General features: G+C 38.7%; 1 protein-coding gene across 1 annotated transcript in view; it reads right to left on the bottom strand.

The window, feature by feature from the left end:
* The window catches only part of LOC131040230 (pre-mRNA-splicing factor SLU7), a 50,223-nt gene extending 29,824 nt beyond the window's left edge, over positions 1–20,399 (bottom strand). The window contains exon 1 of the mRNA XM_057973120.2: positions 20,193–20,399. Within this exon, the coding sequence (XP_057829103.1) occupies positions 20,193–20,208 (16 nt within the window). The 5' untranslated portion in view covers positions 20,209–20,399. The remainder of the gene's footprint in view (positions 1–20,192) is intronic.
* Between the last annotated feature and the right edge of the window lie 398 nt (positions 20,400–20,797).

The raw sequence follows: 20,797 nt of genomic DNA, 5'->3' as shown, positions 1-20,797 counted from the left end.
ATTGCACTAAGCTCGTGTCAAAATCTGTTCGACTTGACGGTGAGACCTTGCCTAGTTTGATTCCACTAAATTTGTTCATCATTTCCTACATTCCAAGGCTTAGAATAGAATTCCTGAACCCTATTCCCTTTTGCCATTTTTTAGAAAGTCTTGTTAGAATTAAGTCCAGAACTACATTGCCAAATCCTAAGTTATCAACACACCCATTCCATATTCATGATAAACAAAGTTGATTCAAACAATTGTGTAAGTCCCCAAGTGAAAACAGCAATTCACATCGACCATTGAGTTACCCACTCGTCAAGACCTAACTGTAGAAAACTTGGAATCATTTTAGTTGATCTTATCCTTAGCATCTGAGGTGATTTTGTTCAAGAGAGGGTAAAGTACTTTGGTGTTTTATTATGATGCTTGCACATGCATAAAACACACATCAACACCCCCCTCATTTGAATGGAAGGGAGACTTATATGAAATTGTTGCAATAAGTTTTTGAGATAATAACAGTGAAACATTGTTCTCTGATGGTGTCCACTTAAGTTATTTTTTAAAACTTGCATGGTTTCACCTTCCTCGCTTAGAGTAGAATTTTATTTTCTCAGTTGTTAGATAAAGTGCTTTGATTTCAATGGAGAATGTAATGGTGTTTGATGAATTTCCATGGTTCATACTTTTTGCATCTTGCTGATTGTAAGTTGCAGTGTAAAGTTAGCCTGAACCCCCAAATTTATGCTAAGTTCGATTGTGAATAGTCGTTTGGATTGCGCCATGTTGGGTATTCAAATTCATTTTCTCAATGTGAAAATCTTTCAACATCCTCAAAAGATTGCACCGGTTCTTGCAGAGTTGTAGTTAAACTTGGCGAAGCAAAGCTTGGTTTATTTAGAATTTGTCCACTAAAGCATTATCTATTGACATCACTGCCTTTAGGAGTAGATTTAGATCTTTCTAAACCCTTTCCCCTTTATTTTCAGTTAATTCGAGTTAGTTCGTTCGAAGCAGAAGCATCACAGAATTGCTACATCCGATGATGGAGTTCCAGCCACAACAAAGAAGCGAAAGAATGATCCAAACGTAAGGCCCCTTGGATTGCCAGCAATCACATAAGCCAATTGAGTCACTCCTGTAGCATAAAGGAACCTTGGAGTCGATTGTTTGAACTTCCTGCAATCTTAGCATGCAATTGCACTTTGATCAAGAGAGAGTAAGGTGACCATTGGTAACTTTATTTTGTGTTCGCCGTAGTCATAAAAAACACATCAACGGGATCTGAGCATGCAATCGCACTTTGATCAAGAGAGAGTAAGGTGATCGTTGGTAACTTTTGTCTGTGTTCGACGTAGTCATAAAAAACACGTCAATGGGTTCTAGCTCCCTAGATTTTGATCCTATGGACCTGTTGTGACGTATTCACACATCGCCCCATTGCAAATGAGGACCCCTACCTTTTTGCTTTCTGGGGTTTGCTTTCTAGGTTTTTAGGGTTTTGTCTGTTAGCCTTTGCATTTTGAGTGTCACCAGGGGGATCACTAAGATGGCAGGCTCTGCTTGAGCTAGGGTGAGTCCATGGGGCCCCAGAATTAGGGTTTCTTTGAGAGTCTTCCTTAGGGCCTGGTTTTGCTCTTGTTGCTAATTGTGTCTTGCTTGGTGAGTGAGTATCATCCTTGAAGGTCTGAGCTAGGTCAAGTTGGTGAGTGATGAAGTCTGGAATGTCATCCTGATCTTCAAATGCCCTGAAATTTGGCTAAGTCTGGAATGTCTTCCTGATCCTGAAATTTGACTAAGTCTGGAAAACTGAAGAATCCTCCAAAAACTAGATTTTGCATTGTAACTCTTGGAGGTCCGAAACCAATCTCAAACATCCTGACAGTATATATGGAATATAACTTAAAGTATAAGAAAGAAGAAAGATATAAGGAAATGTCACTTATACTTAAATGTTATATTCCACACATGAATCCTGACAGAGAGACCAAAATGTCAAATTTCACTCCTGACCCTTCCAAAGGGTCCAAAGCGGAATTCTCCATAAGACATTCTAGTTTGACCCAAACTTAGAACTAACTCATTCCCAGGCATTATTGAGGGCAAAACACTTGTTTGGATGAAGAAATGTGAGAAATGAGATGAAGATTTTACCCAAAGTATGAATTTCGCTCCTGACCCTTCCAAAGGGTTCAGAGCGAAATTCATCATAAACCTCATTTGCTCCCTTGATTGGGCTTCAAACCTTGTTCCTTGGGTGGAGAATGATGTATTTTTTGCCTTACAAAGAAGATTGGAGTTGAAAAGATGAGATGTCAAGTCTAGAGTATGAATTTCGCTCCTGACCCTTCCAAAGGGTCCAGAGCAAAATTCCCCAAAACCACTCTTTTCCCTCAATTTTATGCCAAGTCTAGGGTGGTTCAAGGTGAATTAGGATTGGGAGTGTCCTTAGGTGTGACTTTGACTGGCCAGTGATTATCAAATTTGAAGGAATTGAGCCAAATCATGAATTTCGCTCCTAACCCTTCCAGAGGGTCTAGAGCGAAATTCCTAAAAACACCTATTTTCCTTGCAAATCAAGTTAAGTTTTTGGTTTTTATGACATGGATGGAAGTGAGAAGGTGTGTCCTTGCCTTTTGAAGTTGATTGAGGTTGAAAGAATGAGGAAATAAGCTCAAAACTTGAATTTCGTTCCTGACCCTTCCAAAGGGTCCAGAGCGAAAATCCTAAAAACCATCTTATCCTCCAAATTTTGTGCCAAGCCAGGCCTAGACCAAGGTGAGAGAAGCCCTTAGGTATGCCTTTGAATAGATTGTTGCCTCCAAAAATGAAGATTCTAAGCTAGTACAAGGATTTTGCTCCTGACCCTTCCAAAGGGTCCAGAGCGAAATTCTCCAAATCAACCATTTTCTCCTTGAGTGAAACGAAAACTTTGATACCTATGGCATGGTTGAAGGTGGAGTGAGGTATTCTTGCCTTGTAGGGTGAATTGAGGTAAAGGAAGTGTAAGATCAAGCCTAAAACTTGAATTTCGCTCCTGACCCTTCCAAAGGGTCTAGAGCGAAATTCTCAAAATGTCATTTTTCCTTCAAGTTTGTGCTAGGCCAGGACGGTGATCAAGGCGAATTGGACTTAAAGATTGCCACAAGCATGTTTTAGAAGGGGTTGTGAGTGAAAGAGGTGAGTGTTTTGTCAATGATCAAGAAATTTCGCTCCTGACCCTTCCAGAGGGTCCAGGGCGAAATCCTCAATTTCACCTGACTTGCTCATGATAAAGGTCAAAGCATGGATCCCTAGGCTTTGGAGGAAGGAAAACTATCATATGTTTGCCTTGGGAAGAATTTTGGAGTAAACAAGTGATAGAATTATCCTAGAATGCAAAATTCGCTCCTGACCCTTCCAAAGGGTCCAGGGCGAAATCTTTTGAAACTCCTATTTTTCACCTTGTTTGGGCCAGGCGAAGAGCTAGTTGTGAGATAATGTTGAAAAGAGGTCTAAATTGGGCAAAATAGCAAATTTCACTCCTAACCCTTCCAAAGGGTCCAGGGCGAAATTCTTATAGGGCCTGTCCCTAGGAAGGATTTTGAGTGAACTTTATTTTGAAGTCTTCTTGTTGATGATTTAAGGTGGAAAATGCTTTGTTGAAATGAACATGTCATATGTACTTAATCACCTTTTGGTTTATTTTGCAGATGGAGAAAACCAGGCATCATCAAGGACGACCTCTTCCAGTCCATCATCATCAAGGGCGACCAATTCCAGTCCATCATCGTCAAGGACGTTCCACAGGCAAAAGGGAAGACTCAAGGTGTTCAAGGAATTGCCAGCTACCTTCAAAACCTTCACTTTGCCACACTAAGGAACCACAAGATGACCATGAAAGGCGTTGCCAGCATTTCAAGGAAAGGTACACCACCCATCCATCACGTCAAAGATAGAGGAGAATCAAATAAGGTCAGTGCAAGGGTCCGTTGAAGAAGCAGATAGTCTTAGAAGAGTTAATCAAAGTTAGCTTCTCAGCATCATCAAATTCAACATCAACCAAGTTACAAGTGTCAGACAAGGTGGCATCCTAGTCATCATTCCTCCAGTTGGATTGGTCCACCTCAGCATGACCAAATTCAATGTACCTAATTTATCTGAGGCGGCACAAACTTTGATGTACCTACCCCTACTTCTTATTGGTCCTCGCCCTTGGAATGTAATTTTCTAATCGGCTAAGGAAGTTTGTTGTAACAAACCCTAATTAGGGTTTCTATCTTGTAATCCTAGCAATTGATTCTAATCAATCAAAGCCGTTTGTTTGTAAAGGGTTCTCTATATAAAGCCCTGGCTCCTCATTTGAAAAGGTTAATAGTTAACAGGGAATAGCTAGCTAATAGTTAATAGTGGGTTAATAGAGAATAGATAGTAGTGAATAGTCAAAGAGTAGGAAATAGTTAGAGTAGAATAGAAAAAGAAGGCAAAGATTGTTGCCAAGATGTTTGTAAAGGACTTGTAAACTTCATTGAAGAAATGGTGAATTTTATGGGTCGATTCAACAATTTGCATGGTCTCTATACTTCTCAAATTTGATTTCATGTTATTAGATGAGTGGAAGAAATGTGTATGATTGATGGTGAAATATGTATATCCATACTACTAGCAATTTGTTGATTGCAGACTTGCCTTGTGTAGTCAACTGGAATCATTCAGCTTAAGCTTAACTTCAATTGTCGCTTCTTCATTGATATGCATCAACCTGATGGTGTCCATGCTTGTAGCGATGATCTGAACATCATAAAGCTTTCCTCAAAAGATCGCACTAACCTTGTGGAGATGGTCCTGGGACGTCAAAGCAAGACTTAGTTAGAATTTCATCAAAGGTCATTCATTGCTCTTACATCCTTAGTATTAGAAATAGATCCCGTTTCAACCTTTCTCCTTTTTCCTTTTTTTTCAAAATCAACGGCCAGTAAAATCTCACGTTCCAACAATATCCAAAGCAAATCAGACGTTCAGGCAATCAAACGTAAGTCCCCTTGTGATTCCAGCAAAATCACATCATACCACGAGAAGCTTATCCACACGTAGAAAACCTACATACAAGAACCTTGGAGTTGCCTCGATTGATCCTTCGGCGAGATCTTCAGCAATCGGGAAACTTTGTTCAAGAGAGGATAAGGTACCTTTAGGTATTTTATTCTGTGTTTGGTCGTGTACAAAAGACACATCAACAAGACCCTACTTGTGTTCTCTCCACACCTATCCCTATTCCTATCTCTGTCAATCCTTCTCTTTGTGCTTCTAGCCAATTCCCTAACCTCCTTCCCCACGAGCTCACTCATCCAAGCCTAGCCTGGTCCACGATTGGAATAGTAAACTTTTTGCCAACCTATCCAATGCCACCTTAAGCTCGCTAGCTTTCAATTTTTTGAAGAGAGGTCTTGGTTTTGCTTTATCACTGCGAGTCATACCCCATGTTGACTTCCTCATGGAAATTGAAAACATTGTTCATCCACTTCCTAAGGAAGAGGTCAGGCGGGACTGTGCAATGGCATTAAGACATGCTAAACCCCCTAGAAGCAACATTCCTAAGATTGAGGATCTTGCCTTTAATGAGCTCATGAACAATAATGACTTGATCATTACGAAGCCTGACAAAGGCAATGCCACTATGATTATGAATAAGCAAGACTAGATTACTAAAATGTTGAATCTTGTCTCCAACACTAATAGTTACAAAGTCTTGTCTCACAACCCTTGTGCCAAATTTTTAAAGAGAGTTAAGGCAGCAATTTCTAGTTCCTACTTTGATGTGGCCACTAAGAAGCATCTTTTACCCAACAAGGAGGTAACCCCCTGTATCTATAAGGCCCCCAAAATTCATAAACCCAACATTCCTCTTAGACCCATATCGGAAACCATAAACTCCCCAACTTACAATTTGGTCTCTTTCCTTTCCAAACTCATTGCCCCACTAGCGGGTAATTCTCACTTGTTCATCAAGGACTCTTCCCATTTTGTCCAATTTGTCAAAGACAAAAAATTGGATAGCAATGACCTCTTGGTGAGTTTTGATGTCATTTCCCTCTTCACTAAGGTTCCTTTCCCTAATTCCATTGTATAGTTAGACGCAAATCAAGTGAGGAGATTGCCACCTCAGTATAGCTATGCCATAGATCTATTGCAATATGCCCACGACCGAAGGTTGTCCGACATCACCTACCTAATTCAGTTAAGGAACAGATTTTGTATAGTTAGCTTCTGGATGTTCATGTTCTATCTTAAGTGGCCCAAAAGATTGAGTAATATTATCTTGATAGTTTTCCGGAGTATATGGTAATCACTTTTTGGTCCGAATCAAGGAATAACATATAGCTAATCACATTTGAGGATATTCGGTAGCGTGTGGAACAAATAGATCTCTTGCAGTTATTGGAGCCGACAATATACATGTTTTGTGCAATCCGCCTTAATGGAATTGAATGTTTTTTGGTCCGGTGGTGATATACACATTACATCTCCTTCTAGCCAACTTCATAATAAATGTGTTTGATCTTGATGATATAAAGAGGTCAGACTTGTTTGGTAATTGCATGATCTAGTGTGTGTGGATATGAGAAAGACGAACAATGTGAAGGTGGTATAGATCAGAAGCTGATCACAGGTCCGGAGTCTTAGCAGATATGAGTGCTTTAATTGGGAACTGTTATCAGCATTGAATAGATGTTATTTTTGTGCAGTTCAAATTATATTTTATATTGTATCAGGACAGTTATTTGTATCTTGCCCTGAAGAAGTGATCTTTAGCAATGCAAGTCATCTTTTGTATCTTGCCTAAGGTAGTGCACCTTAGTCTGCAAGTCTGAAGTAGTAAGCTCTCTGGCAAGTGGCAAAATTTATTGTAAACAGTGAAGATACATATTGTGAGTTTAATTCTCATCATGGTTCTTCCCAGTTCAGGTTTTCAACATAGAAATCTGGTGTTCCTGTGTGAATGTGTTTACTGTTTTGTTATTTGTCCTACTGCATTGTTGAAGTAAGTGAATAATGTGTTTTGGCATCTTGAATTAGTAATATTTTTGTTTATGTTGATTCACCCCCCATCTCAATATTTGGTAAGCATTCAGCAAGATCTACCTTTTTCTCTTTTTAGGCCATCATCTATGAGCAAGTTGACGAAGTGGCTATGGGCTCCCCTCTTTCTCCCATTATTGCAAACTTATACATGGAGAACTTTGAAGAGAATGCCCTACACTCCTTCCAACTCAAACCAAGGTGGTGGAAATGATATGTGGATGACATCAATGTTTGTTGGCCCCATGGTCTAGATAGGTTAGAAGAATTTCATGCTCACCTTAACAACATTGCTTCGTGTATATCCTTTACCAAGGAGGTCAAATTTAATAACCAACTTCCTTTCCTTGACATTTTACTCATTAAGAAATCAAATGGCTACATTGGTTGTCGCATGTTCCTAAAAAGCACCCACACTGATCTTTACCTCCACTCGTCTCATCACCACCCAAGTCAAAAAATTGGGGTCCTTAAAACTCTTGCTATGAGAGCCTATCGGATTTGTGATGAAGAAAACTTAGGTCATGAGCTTGAACACCTTCGTAATGTTTTTAGACTGAATGGCTACTCGAGAAAGCAAATTTCAAGGGCCCTCAACCAAACCAAGCTTCATTTCTTTTCCAAAGCCAAGCCTCCCCAGCCTTTGCCCCCTCCCATTGTCACCTTGCCCTATATTGATGGCATTTCCCAGAAAATCTCCAAAATCATTCTCAAGAGAGGCTTGTAGTGTACTTTCAAACCCCTCTCCACTTTGAAGCTCCAGATCCCCTCCCTCAAAGACTCTTCTAACATCTTTTTGGGCTCTGGGGTCTACAAGATTGTTTGCTCTTGTGGCACTCCCTACATAGGTGAGACAGGTAGATTCCTTAGCACTAGACAGAGAGCATAGTGCTAACATTAGGCATGACCGGGGCCTTAAATCTGCCCTTGCCGACCACCCTTCCTCAACCAAACACCACATTTGCTTAGAGAACGCACAAATCTTATCTAAAGAGGATAACTTTTTCAAGCATAAGCTTAAGGAAGCCATTGAAATAAGCAACTACCCATCCAACCTCAACCGAGATGAAGAGTGGAGTCCTTCTTGGCAACCCTTGTTATCCTTCCTTAGAAATTGACCTCCGCACCCCTAAACCCCATTTTTCCTTTCTTTTATGTTCGCTCTCCTCTCTTTAGCTTGGCCCCTTGGTTTTCCCCCTTCCCTTCATCTTCTTTCCTCTCTAGCTCTATGGTCTCCTTGTGCCTGTTGTGACCATTTCACACATCGCCCCATCGCAAATGGGGACCCCCTCTTTTTTTTTGCTTGTTTTTCGTTCGTTTTCGCTTTCCTTTTTAGGATTTTGTTAGTCAGTTAGTTGTCTGGATTTAGGGTCGAGCCTTAGGGTTTTTATTTTTGTCTTTTCAGGCCAAAATCCAGTCGTTTTTGAGAGCTTTTGAGTTTCCTTTTCTAGGATGCAAATTTTGAATGCAATGAATTCGCCAGAATGGTCTAATGTTCAATTGGAATGTTGATGCAGAGCTTAAATTTGTCTAAGTGTTGAGAGTGAAGTGTGAATTTTTGTCCGATTGAATATTTTGACTAAATTTTGACCTTTATGATTTTTGATCCTAGGCATTTGAAATGATTTGTTTTTGCCTTGTGAAGTGTTAAAATGTGAAAAATCATGTTATTTTGGCCTGTAGGAGCAAAATCGCTCCTGTCCCTCAGTGAAGGACGGGAGCTCATTTTCAAATATCTCACTATTCCTGCAGAGTCAAGACGAATTTCAAATTGGAAGTGATGGAGAACGGCGAGATCTTTCCATTGAATATAAATTGAAGATTTTCATGAGCACCGAAACGCCTCCAGGAGGAAAATCGTTCCTGTCCCTCAGTGAAGGACCGAAGCTACAAATCAAATTTTGCCTTGTCCTTGCGAGATTTCGTTGACTTAATGATTTGAAGAGGTCCAAAGGAAGATGCTTTACCAAATGAATATAATTTGAAGTGCTAACACAAAGGAGAATGGTCCAGAATGCAAAGTTCGCTCCTATCCCTCTCCAAGGGACCAGGGCGAAGTACCTTATAGCTCCCGTCCCTCTCCCAGGGACCAGAGCGATGTCCTTCATTGAGCAAAATCCAGGCAAAAATCAAGACAAGTTTACATCCAAAGGCAAGGAAGAGCGTGAGATGAACTCATTGAATACAAATTGAAGATTTTTAAACGTCCACAAGGGTCCCAAAATGCCCAGTTCGCTCCTGTCCCTCAGGAAGGGACCAGAGCGATTTTTGTTATAATTAATTTTCTTGCCAGGTTGCAGATGATATCAAGGCATGGATGAATGGAGTAGAGCATGACGAATCCGTTGAATATAAATTTGGAACCTGACAAAATGAAATGAAGGCCACAAGAGATGGATCGCTCCTGTCCCTCTCCAAGGGACCAGGGCAATACAATGGTTATATTGCCTTTTACTTAAGTTTGAAATCGATCTAAGTTAAGACGAAGGGTGGCAAGAACATCTTAAGGCATCTTCATCGAGCACAAGCACATAATGATGAACTTCGCTCCTGTCCCTCTCCAAGGGACCAGGGCGATGTTGGATATGTTGGCCACTTCATGCAAGATTTACGTAAGGTCAAAGTTTTGCGAGATTGTAGAAGGTCCATGGCATGATTAGAGGGTGATACAAAAGGATTTTGAACGTAAAATGATCACCAAGATGTACATAGGGACCATATCGCTCCTGTCCCTCTCCAAGGGACCAGGGTGATTTGCCTTGGACTCTTCGTTTTGTTTCGAGTTCATGCCAAGTCAAATACTCCACAAGATCATACAAGGTTCGAGACATCGTTTGAAGATCACATGCAAGAGTCTTGAACGTCCAAACATCGTCAAACATGCTAAAAGCTCACATCGCTCCTGTCCTTTGGACGAGGACCAAGGCGATCCCATCAAAAGCACTCATAATCCTTCACAGTCAAGGCAAGGCGAGGATGAACAAGGTAAAGGACGGCGTTTGGAAGACATCACAACGAATATTGAAGTTTAAAGTTGCTAAGATTATGGAGAAAGACATGGATCGCTCATGTCCCTCTCCAAGGGACAAGGGCGATGATCCCTCTAAATGTCCAAACACCACATGCAAACAAATGGAACGAGCATAGAAGGAACGAACAAAGATGTTATTCGCTCTACAATGAAGGATCGAAGATCAAAAATGTGAGGTCTACGTGAAAACATGGAGATCGCTCCTGTCCTTTGGACAAGGACCAGGGCGATGAACACCCAAAGGCACTTATGCGCACATGCAAGGCAATCAAATTCGAAGGACCCATCAAAATGATCGATATTGAACGTGGAAAGGAAGGAGATGAGCGTTGAAAAACATGACAAAATCATGGATCGCTCCTGTCCCTCTCCAAGGGACCAGGGCGATGAGGTACGTCCCTTTCATTTTCATAATTTTCGCGCCAAATAAACATTTCAAATGCTAAGTTCGATAAAATCGAAAATCCTATTTAAATTAGCATTTAATATGGCGTTGATCATTTATTAATTATTTTGCCTTTATTAAAAAATCAAAATTTATAAATTAAAAACGAAAGGCATTTAATTAATCATTAATTAATTAATAAAAAATCGAATTGGAGCGCTCATATATGGAGGTCGGCCTTGCTATTTAATTAAAAAATCATTTTAAAAAATTGTTTTATCTCCAAGTCGGCCTAAGGGCATGGAGAGGTGCAAGCGCTATATATGGAGGGTGAAAACTATTGTTTTCACATCATTATTTTTATCTCTCTACATGCGAATTAAGGAGAAAGAAGATAGTGCGAAGTGTGCTTGAAGGGGTGCGAATTCCATTCAAACCAAAGGTGGCGCTAACACATCAAAGGTGGTGTGATACTTCATTTGAGCGAATTTGAAGACCACACCAGAGGCGATATTTGAAGATCATTTATACATCAATTTTGCCTAGGCGATCTTTTGTCTTTTTGCATTCTAGAGTTAGCTCTCTCTTGAGGTATGGCGATTTGATTTTATTGTTTTTATTCATTCATCGTCATATTTTAAATTTTGAAGTTTTGAATTTTGATTCTCTTAGCTCAATCGTTGTTTTTTAGGAAATGATAACTCTAGAGACTTATCATGACGTTTCCTAAAAAAATTCTCTCTCTAATCTATGTTATTTATTGCAAAATCTAGTTCTTATAATGAAATGGTGTGTAGGTATGGCGACTCCGAAGACGGGAGCATCCACCAGCCGTTCAGCTCTCATGAAAGAAGATCAGAAGACCGAAGAAGTGGAGACCAAGATCGTGTCAAAGTGGAGCAACATTGGAGATACAAACTTGGGGAACTTTAGCACGAAGAAGTTTCGAGAGGTCCCTTACATTGGCAAGCCATCACCTGTCGCCCGGAGAATAATAGAGAGTGGCATCATCAAGGCGGCCGGTTTTCCTCCAGCTATTCAGTGCCACGAGTTGATGATCGAGTGTGCCCGTCACTATAATCCACAGTCCAGGACAATTGTGTCCAATGAGGGAAGCACTTTGGCGTACCTTTCAGAGGAGGCTATAAGTGAAGCTTTCCATCTTCCAGAGCACAGGGACATGATATATAAGAGCATTGAAGGAGCCAGATCAGTGTACGATGATGATCCAGATGCTTGCCTAAGCATAATCAACAAGAATTGGCTACTCAAGAGTCGTCCCCGTCTAAGCAAGGTACCGAACACACCGCACCGGATTGATTTCCAGGAGGAATACAGAGATTTGATTACCATGCTCAACCGAGTTACAGGAGCACCTCATGCCTTCTATTTTGAGAAGTGGATGTTTTACTTCATCCAGGTGATTGTTCAGGGTAAAGGTACGATACATTGGGCTAGGATAATTAGCCATTGCTTAGACGTACAGTTGAGGAGACTCAGGGCTACTAAGTCCTTCCACATGAGTTCATACGTCATCTATGCTTTGATCAGGAGTGTTGAGTACGCAGGACTACCTCACAGAGGAATGATTGGAAGAGGACCAGGTGAGGTCAGAGCTTGTGAATCCTATGCCTACTTGCATCATCCGCCAAGGAAAAACTACAAGTTAGTTAATGATACTTTCACGATGAACATCACAAGGACATTGCAAGGAGGGATTCACAATAGATTATCTCAGGATGCCCAGGAATTCATCAAGAGGTACGGTGCTTGGTTCATTCAGTTTCCCAAGTTCACTTACATTAGAGTGCATGGATGTCCTTTACCTCCATACATGTTGCCGAGGTATCCGACAGACAGAATTGTGTTACTTGAGGTAACAAGGCAGTTGGTAGCATATGTGAAGGCATTCAGACACAGACATCAGAATGGAGTCCAAGTACCTATTATTTTGGGTAATTCAGTTGAGGTATGTCCTAATGTCTTAGCCATGGATGACGCAGAGAAGGAGTTAGCCTTGTATTCTTTTTCATCTTTTGCTTGGAGAAATAGTTTTGATCCACATGGACATTTAGAGGAGACGGTCGGTAGAAGATTTAAACATGAGCACCAAATTGAAGATTTTATGATGAACCTCCTAGATGATCTTGAAGTGAAACGAAAGATACATTCTAGATTGCCTTTGGATTTCATCAGGAAATGCAGGATTTACAGAGTGGCCGACCAAGCTCAGGACAATGGCAGGCACATCCAGTCTTCCTATGATAGAGGAAGCAAAACAATAAGTTTGAATTGGAATGAGCCTGAGGTCGTGGATTTAGATGCTTTGATGGCACCAGTCTTGTCTTGTACTCGCAGATGGGTAGACGTTCAGCATCAAAAGTTGAGAGAACAAGGCATAGCTATGTCTTTTACTTTGGAAGAGAAACCAGCCGAAGGTGGAGCAAGTGTGAGTGAAGGCAATCCTAATCCTAGGAATTCAGGTGAAGGTAACCTTCGATGTGCCAGTGAGGGCAATCTCCATCCGAGAGGTTCGAAGAGAAAGGAAAGATCAGAAAAGAAAGAGCCTTCCAAGAGAAAGCAAGGGGCCAACAAAGATCAAGCACCAGGTACTTCTTCTAGATCAGAGAATAGAACAATTCAAGTGGAAGAGTCCATGGAGTCTATGGTACAGAATGACAGGCAGGAGGAAGGACAGGCACAGCATGTTTCATCAGATGGATCTCTCCAAGACTATGATTTAGATGAAGATAATGAAATGACATCTCCTCCCAGAGAAGAAGAAATAGTACATAAAGAAATTCAAGTTCAAGAGACAAGATCGAATATTCCAGATTGGTTGAAGGAAAGATTAACCAAGGTGATCGTAGTAGAGGACGAGGACAGTGCAATTGATTTAGAGAGCCTTGTTGGACGTTCACATGTGATAACAGAAAAGAAGAAGGCTACAAAGATGTCCAAGATGATTCGAGATGAGACTGGATCCAGAAAACTGCAGATAGCTACACTGGCAGCAGACAAATATGAGGGTGAGATCCTAGCAGAGGATTATGATATACAGACTATTGAGTTAGGACCATCCACAGCAGAGCAGACAATGGATGATGCTACCGACATATTTGAAGCATTGAAGGACAAGCTTAGAGAAGAAGTGGAAAAGAATAGAAAGCTTGAGAGAGAGAGAGGTGCATGGAGGACATATTTCAGTCACATCAATGAACCTTTGGGACGTCAGGATCCAGTTAGATCACCAGTGCAAGCATTGCCACTTCAATCGATCAATGAAGCAGAAAGGTTCAGGAACCTGGTCCAGCGTACGTGTAGTTGGATGGATAGATCTCATACAGTGGCCATAGAGTTTGTTACAAGGATGACGAAGATTATTCATCAGGCTATCCAAGTTCTTGAGATAATCCACAGATTGATGGTAACAGTAGCCGCATTTGCCCATACCAAGGACGTTATCATCCCTGTCTTGAAAGTAATAAGACATACATCCAGAAGAATTTTAGCGCAGGAGAGGATCTTGGAAGGTGATTCTCACAGTTTATTTCAGTGGTCAACCTTACTCCATATAAAGAGTGTTCTCTTCAAGGACATCAGTGTTAGATGTGGTCAAGTTGAGGAGGTGATCAATCCGATTCAGGACAGAGTATTTGAGGTACTTCGTACCATTCTTGGCAGAAGGATCGAGGTCGAGACAAATGTAGATATGCAAGAATTTGAGGATAAAATCAAAATCATCTTTTGCAAGGACACAGATGTTACAGATGAACAGTATGATCAGATGTATGCCACCATGCTCCTGATTGATAGAACGAAGGAACTTGAACCTACTTGGGACGCAGCTCTTCTAGATGCATTCGATCAGGTCATCCACTTAGAAGAGAGTATCAAGAATCTTCCCGAGATTCCAATCACAGAAATCGAAGGAATCGTGACAAAATTCATTGCATATGCTAAAAAAGAGAATTGGAAAGGGAATAAGATTCTAGATGAAAGGTTGTTACAGATGACATGACATCTTATTTCTCATTGGTTGATACCTCCTAGGTTTTTGTGCCGAATTTAATATTTGGCTATGTATTTAATATTGTTCAGTAAAAAGGAGGTCATTTGTAACAAACCCTAATTAGGGTTTAGGTGTCATGATCTTGTCCGTTGATTTACTTTCAATCTGGACCTTTCATTGTAACTGGGGATGCTATTTATACCCCCATTTTTCATTTCAATGGGTAATAGATAATAGAGTAATAGTCAGATAATAGTCAATAGTTGTTGTAAGAGAGATTAGAGTTAGAAGCAATTTTATTTTGTAGCAAGATTGAGTCTTGAAGAGAGAAATTCAAGCAATTGTTGTACATGATGACTTGGAAATCAATAAAATATTGAAGTTATGGTGTTTTGTTGCAAATTTCTTGAGTTATCTTCATGGTTGTTTGATATACTTGAATCGTGCTCAATCGAAGTAGATTGTTAATTTGAAGGACTAAGTGTGAGATTTGATATTTGGTAGGATTCGTAATCCAAACCACTAGCTTCTTGCTGATTGTAGGAAAGCCTTGCGTGGTCGACTGGAGAAAACTTTGAGTCCTTTAATCTTCAACCATTATTGTGTCTTGGATATGTACCTTCGTAGTAGTGTCCTTGATCTTTGATGCATTGAATACCATTATATTACCTTAGAAGATCGCACTAATTTCAATTGAGTTGTTATCTTATGGCAAAATTGAAGTTGGTTGAATCTTACCAAGTCTCGTCCATACTAAGTCATTCATAGGGTTAGGCTAGATTAGACCTCTTTTTAAACCCTATCCTTTTGTTTTTTTTTGAAAGTTCCTTTTTAGTTTAGTAAAATCTTCGAGCTATAGAATGCGTAAGACCCCTTGGAGGAAACAGCAAATCACATCATACCACTAAAAAAGCTTGTCCACACGTAGAGACCCTACTAAAAGAACCTTGGAGTCTACCTAACTGATCCTTTTTGCAGATCTTCAGCAGTTAGAGACTATTTTCTCAAGAGAGGATAAGATGCCTATTGGTATTTTATTCTGTGTATGATGGTGTACAAAATACACATCAACAGTGCCTCATCTCTCTTCGTTTTGTCGTTCTAGCTCCCTTGGCTATGCTTCTCTTCCCCTCTCCCTAGAGTTGGTTGTCTCATTTCTTTGCTTAGTTATGCTTGGTTTTTTTCTCCTTTTCGCTTGGTCCTTTTCATGTCTCTTTTGCTCTTTTTCTTTTCTTTTTCATAGTTTATAGGCTCTTTAGTTTTCTTCTTTACCTTTTTTCTCTTTGTAAGTGTATTTTAATTGTTTCATTTTATATTATTTGTTTTAACTTTTTCTTCCATTTTTTCCTCTGTTTCCATTTTTATTATTTTTCTTGTCTCTAGGTTCTTTTTATTTGTCTTTTCATTATTTTCTTGTCTTTTTAGACTAGTGGGCTTTTATTTCAATTTTTCTTTGTCTTAGCTTGTTTATTATTGTTGTTTTTGTTTTTCTGGGTTCTGCTCTTGTTTGTTTGTTTTTGTTTTCTACTTTTTGAGCTTTTTTATTGTAGTCGTTTTTGTTTATTTATTTTGTTTCTGTTTTTTCTATTTTATTGTTTGTTTCTTTTATTGGTATTGTGATCTTTTCTTCTTTTCACATTTTTATTTTGCTATTGTCTTTATTTTTTGTTTCCTTGGGTTGGTTTCATCTCTATTAAGAGCTTTATTTTGTCTTTTGATATTGTTTTCTTTAATTATAGTTTTGTTATTTTGTTAGCTTTGTTCAGTTTATTATTTTAATTTCTTTATTTTTAATACGAGCATAGGTTTACTTTTAGTTCTTTGGCATTATTTTATTTCTTTTTCTTTTTATATTTTGTCCCTTTCTTTTTTAACATTTAGCATAGGCTTTGTTAGTTTCTAGCTCCCTTTTTCTTCTCTTCCTATTTTTGGGTTTTCACTACTCTCTAGTCTTTATTTTCTTCTTTCTCTTGCTACTTTCTTCTATTTTTATTTGGTCCTTTGGATCCTACCTCGGTGTGTATCATCTTCCCTCTCTCCCTCCTAATCCAACCTCTTTTTATACCTACAAATATCTGCAGCTCTCTATTTTTCTACTTCATGAGATTTCTATCATCTTGATGATGGATCACAAAGTGTGATCCGAAACATTGATGCAAACAAACACACAATCTAATCCAGAAGCAATAACAAGAACTATTATGGATTGTGGAAAACAAATATCTTTAAATGAATAATACAATCAGTTCTCTTAGGCCTACACAAACCCATGGAAGAGATGCTAATTCAGACCATTCCAAAAATAACAACAGAACTCCATTTAGATCACCACCTAGAGTAACACAGCCCATATTATTGCCTAAGAAGAACCAAACATGGCGGTAAATAACTTTGACGAATGTAAAGACGCATATTTAGGACTTGATCCAAACCTTAGAAGACAAATTCCATTTAAAGAATATTATAATGCAAGATCAAGAAATATCTCAAGTGGAAAAAATAGACAAACCAACAAACATTTGCAGCAAAGATTAAGTAAGATGACTCTCCCCACTTTTGATGGTTTAGGGAGGGTCACTGTACAAGCATGAGTTCAAAATCTAGATACATATCTTTCTCTTAGCCCCATGACATAAAATGAAGCCCACTAAATTTGCCATTCTTCACTTAGAAAGAACAGGAAATAAATGGTGGCATCATGGGCTAGTCACACAAGGGCATCATCTAATTGTAACATACACTGGCTTCACACAAAGACTCATAGAATGGTTTGATAGAAAACAGCCAGAGATACATTTTAAGGAGTTAACAAAACTAAGGCAACAAGGTACGGTAGAAGAATATGTAGCAGAAATTTCAAAAAATCTCAGTTTTAGTGCTAGATATTACCAAAAAAAGATTTTAGTTTTTATTTATCGAAAGACTTCCAGAATCATTTAAGGGATTGGTCTGAGCTTTTGAATCATCCTCTCTACAAGATGCTATTTGAAGGGCTTTAAATTTGGAAGACACCACACATAAAAACAATACCTATCCCAACGATATAGTTGTATTAGCAAACCCTTTACAAGGATAATTTGCAACCAAAGGCATTACCTCCTCAATCCAACAAGGGAAGAATCCAAGAACAAGCTTCAAAGGAAGAAATGTGTTTTAATTGTGGAGAACCATGTGGGCTGGATCATACATGTTCTAGGAAGGGACAAGTACACCACATAGAAGCAATGATGGATGAAGAATTGGAGGAGGAAGAACTTGAACCTGAAAGGAAGACGAGGAACAAGAAGTAAAGTTCACAAGGGGAACATTGGTAACACTTTTCAGAGGCACCCAAGTATCACCTTTTTAGAATTCAGAGTGTTTTACAAGGTCATAAGGTGACTGTCTTCATTGATAGTGGTGATAGGCATAACTTTATTGATGAGAACCTAGTGATGAGGATGAAATTAAAGGCTGAAAAATTCGAGGTTTGAAGGTAGTTATGGTTGACAGATTCACTACCTCTTGTACACGAAGAATTTAGCTAGTAGACATCACTTTTGGGAGACAGCAAATAAGTTAAGATTTCTACGTGGTAAGCATGGGCAACACAGATGTGGTTTAGGGCATTCAATGGTTATGATCTTCAGATATATACTATCAAGAATTTTAAAATATAGAGCTATGTTTCCAACATAATAGCAAGGAAGTAGTTTTGCAAGGTCTATCAGATGGATCTCAAGGGTTGTGACTTCCAAAAGGATGGAGAGCATCTAGACATGGGCAGCATAGTGTATGATCATCAATAGCTTTTCTCCCAAAGAAGGGAAGACCACTGATATTGATATCTAATCTATTCTAGACAAGCATAGTGGGATTTTTAGCAGTATTTCACCAGGATTACCTCCTAAGAAGGTTTGAGCACATCATCGAACAAGAAGAGGGAGCAAAAACAGTCATTACCACACCTTACTACCACCCAAAGAGATATAAGAAAGATATTGAGAAAACAATTAAAGAACTGTTTAATATGGGGCATATCAACCTAGCTCTGGCCCTTTTGCTTCTTCCGTAGTATTGGTAAAAAAGAAAGATGGTACTATGGGGATGTGTGTGGATTATAGAGCACTTAATAAAAAACTATCAAGAACCACTATCCCATTCCTAGGGTTGTGAATTAATAGATGAACTCCATGGTGTAATATATTTCTCTAAGATCAATTTGCGTTCCAAATACCACCAAATAAGAATGAGGATAGAGGATGTTCACAAAACTGCTTTTAGGTGTCATTTTGGATATTTTGAATTTCTAGTCTTACCCTTTGGACTAACTAATGCTCCGGCTACATTCCAATCTTGCATGAACCAAGTATTCAGTAAACGATTGAGGAAATTTCTTTTGGTATTCTTTGACGATATATTGATTTATAGTAAAACTTGGGAAGGTCATTTAAAGCATATTAATGAGGTATTGGAAAAATACTTGAGCAACAATCACTATTTGCTAAAGCATCTAAATGTTAATTTGGAATTACTGAAATCTTGTATTTAGGGCATAAGATCAATGACCAAGGAGTTAGTGTAGACGACGAGAAAATCAAAGCAATAGTTGATTGGCCTCAACCTAAGACTTAAACACATTTAAGGGGATTTGTAGATCTTTGCAGTTATTAAGAAGGTTTGTCAAAGGATTTTCAAGGCTAGCTGCCCCATTAACAAATTTAAATAAGGAAGGTTCTTTTTCATAGAGCGTGAAGGCATAAAGAGCTTTTGACAAGCTCAAAAAAATAATGAGTTCTTGTCTAGTATTAATGTATTAGCCATTCCAGAGTTCTCTATTCCATTTAAATGACATTGATTGGGGTCACAGAGCACACATACAAGAGCGGCAGAATCAAGACAATCTGCCATTGTAAAGTTACAAACAATGATTATACTAGCATATATATCTTCTACAAGACAGATTTTTCCTGTGTTAAGATCAAAGTATTCTATCCGTATGCCTCTTAACATTTCAGAGTACTAATATTTCCGATACATTCTTGAATAATATTTTGAGAGAGCTCTATTAGATAAGCATAATTTCAATCTGCAGTGACAATTTATGTTTTACGCATCTACGTTTGGTTGAGCACATAAGTTATATAGCAAAATGCCAATTTTATTGGCCATATCCACCGGTTAACAGAATGTGCAAAAGTCTACAAATGTTTAAGTGTCGAGGAAAAATATAAGCGAATATAAACTGGTTGAAACAAACTGATTCGAGAAGCGTGCCCTCATCAAAAATTGGGCAACACGATTGCGAATTCGAGAACCTAACCTACTTGCAAATTCCAACAACCTAGACAGATTCGCTATTTCGCCAGAAAAAAATAATAACATACAAGTCATAACGAATAAATTAACAAAGCAAATATTACAATACTTAAAAAATTTAAATTTAACTGAAAACAAAAACTGATTTGAATAAATTATTAACACATCAAAAAGGAGGAAAGAGAGAAAAGGAAGAAACAATTGCAAGCTTGAAACCCTAATTTCAATTTCCTAGCTATACATCACTCGTAAAAAAAATTTAAAAAATAAAATAAAACTTTAATTAAGAATTCCAAAAGCTAAACGAATAGATCAGATATGAGTAGTACAAATAATCTACTTCGCAAATCAAACCCTGCAGTAGACATAAAACCCAGAAAACAAAATTCGAAAGAAAAGCGAATTGAAAAAGAGTAAAATACCCGAGGCTGTCGCCATGGCCACTGGTGCCCTTGTAACCCAAGGAGGCGTCGGTTCAATTTGATGCAGAGACGAGAGAGTGAAGAGGGGCACTTCAGGAAAGTCGGGAGGATTTTCCAATAACCTTGTATGTCTCCTAACTGCAACCTGAATTTGATGACCGTTTAACCGTTTTCAGAAATTTGAAGAACTGTCGCACATGAAAGGAGAGATTTTGAACAGACGTCGATTTCTATAGTATCATTATTATTATTTTTATGGGTCACTATTTATTAACTAGCAATTAAATAATTACACATATTCATAGAAAATGGAAAACGGCTATCCAGCCACTACAATGTATCAAGACATTATCATCTTTTGTATACTATAAATACATAATAATATATGTTTGATACATTCTAGAGATTGGATAGCCATTCTCCAAAAAATGAGTAGGAGGACATAAGGTCACTCCTCATAGTCACTCGAGCAAAATCGAGAAAGCAAAATAACAATCACATGAGCAAAGCCCAAAAAGAAAAATAACAATCAAATGAGCAAAGCCCAAAAAGAAAAATAACACACACGAGCAAAAAGCTAATAACCAGAAACAACTATTATTTTA

Source organism: Cryptomeria japonica, chromosome 7 (assembly GCF_030272615.1).
Source record: "Cryptomeria japonica chromosome 7, Sugi_1.0, whole genome shotgun sequence".
In the NCBI taxonomy this organism is placed as follows: Eukaryota; Viridiplantae; Streptophyta; class Pinopsida; order Cupressales; family Cupressaceae; genus Cryptomeria; species Cryptomeria japonica.
This window is presented reverse-complemented; position numbering and strand designations above follow the sequence as displayed.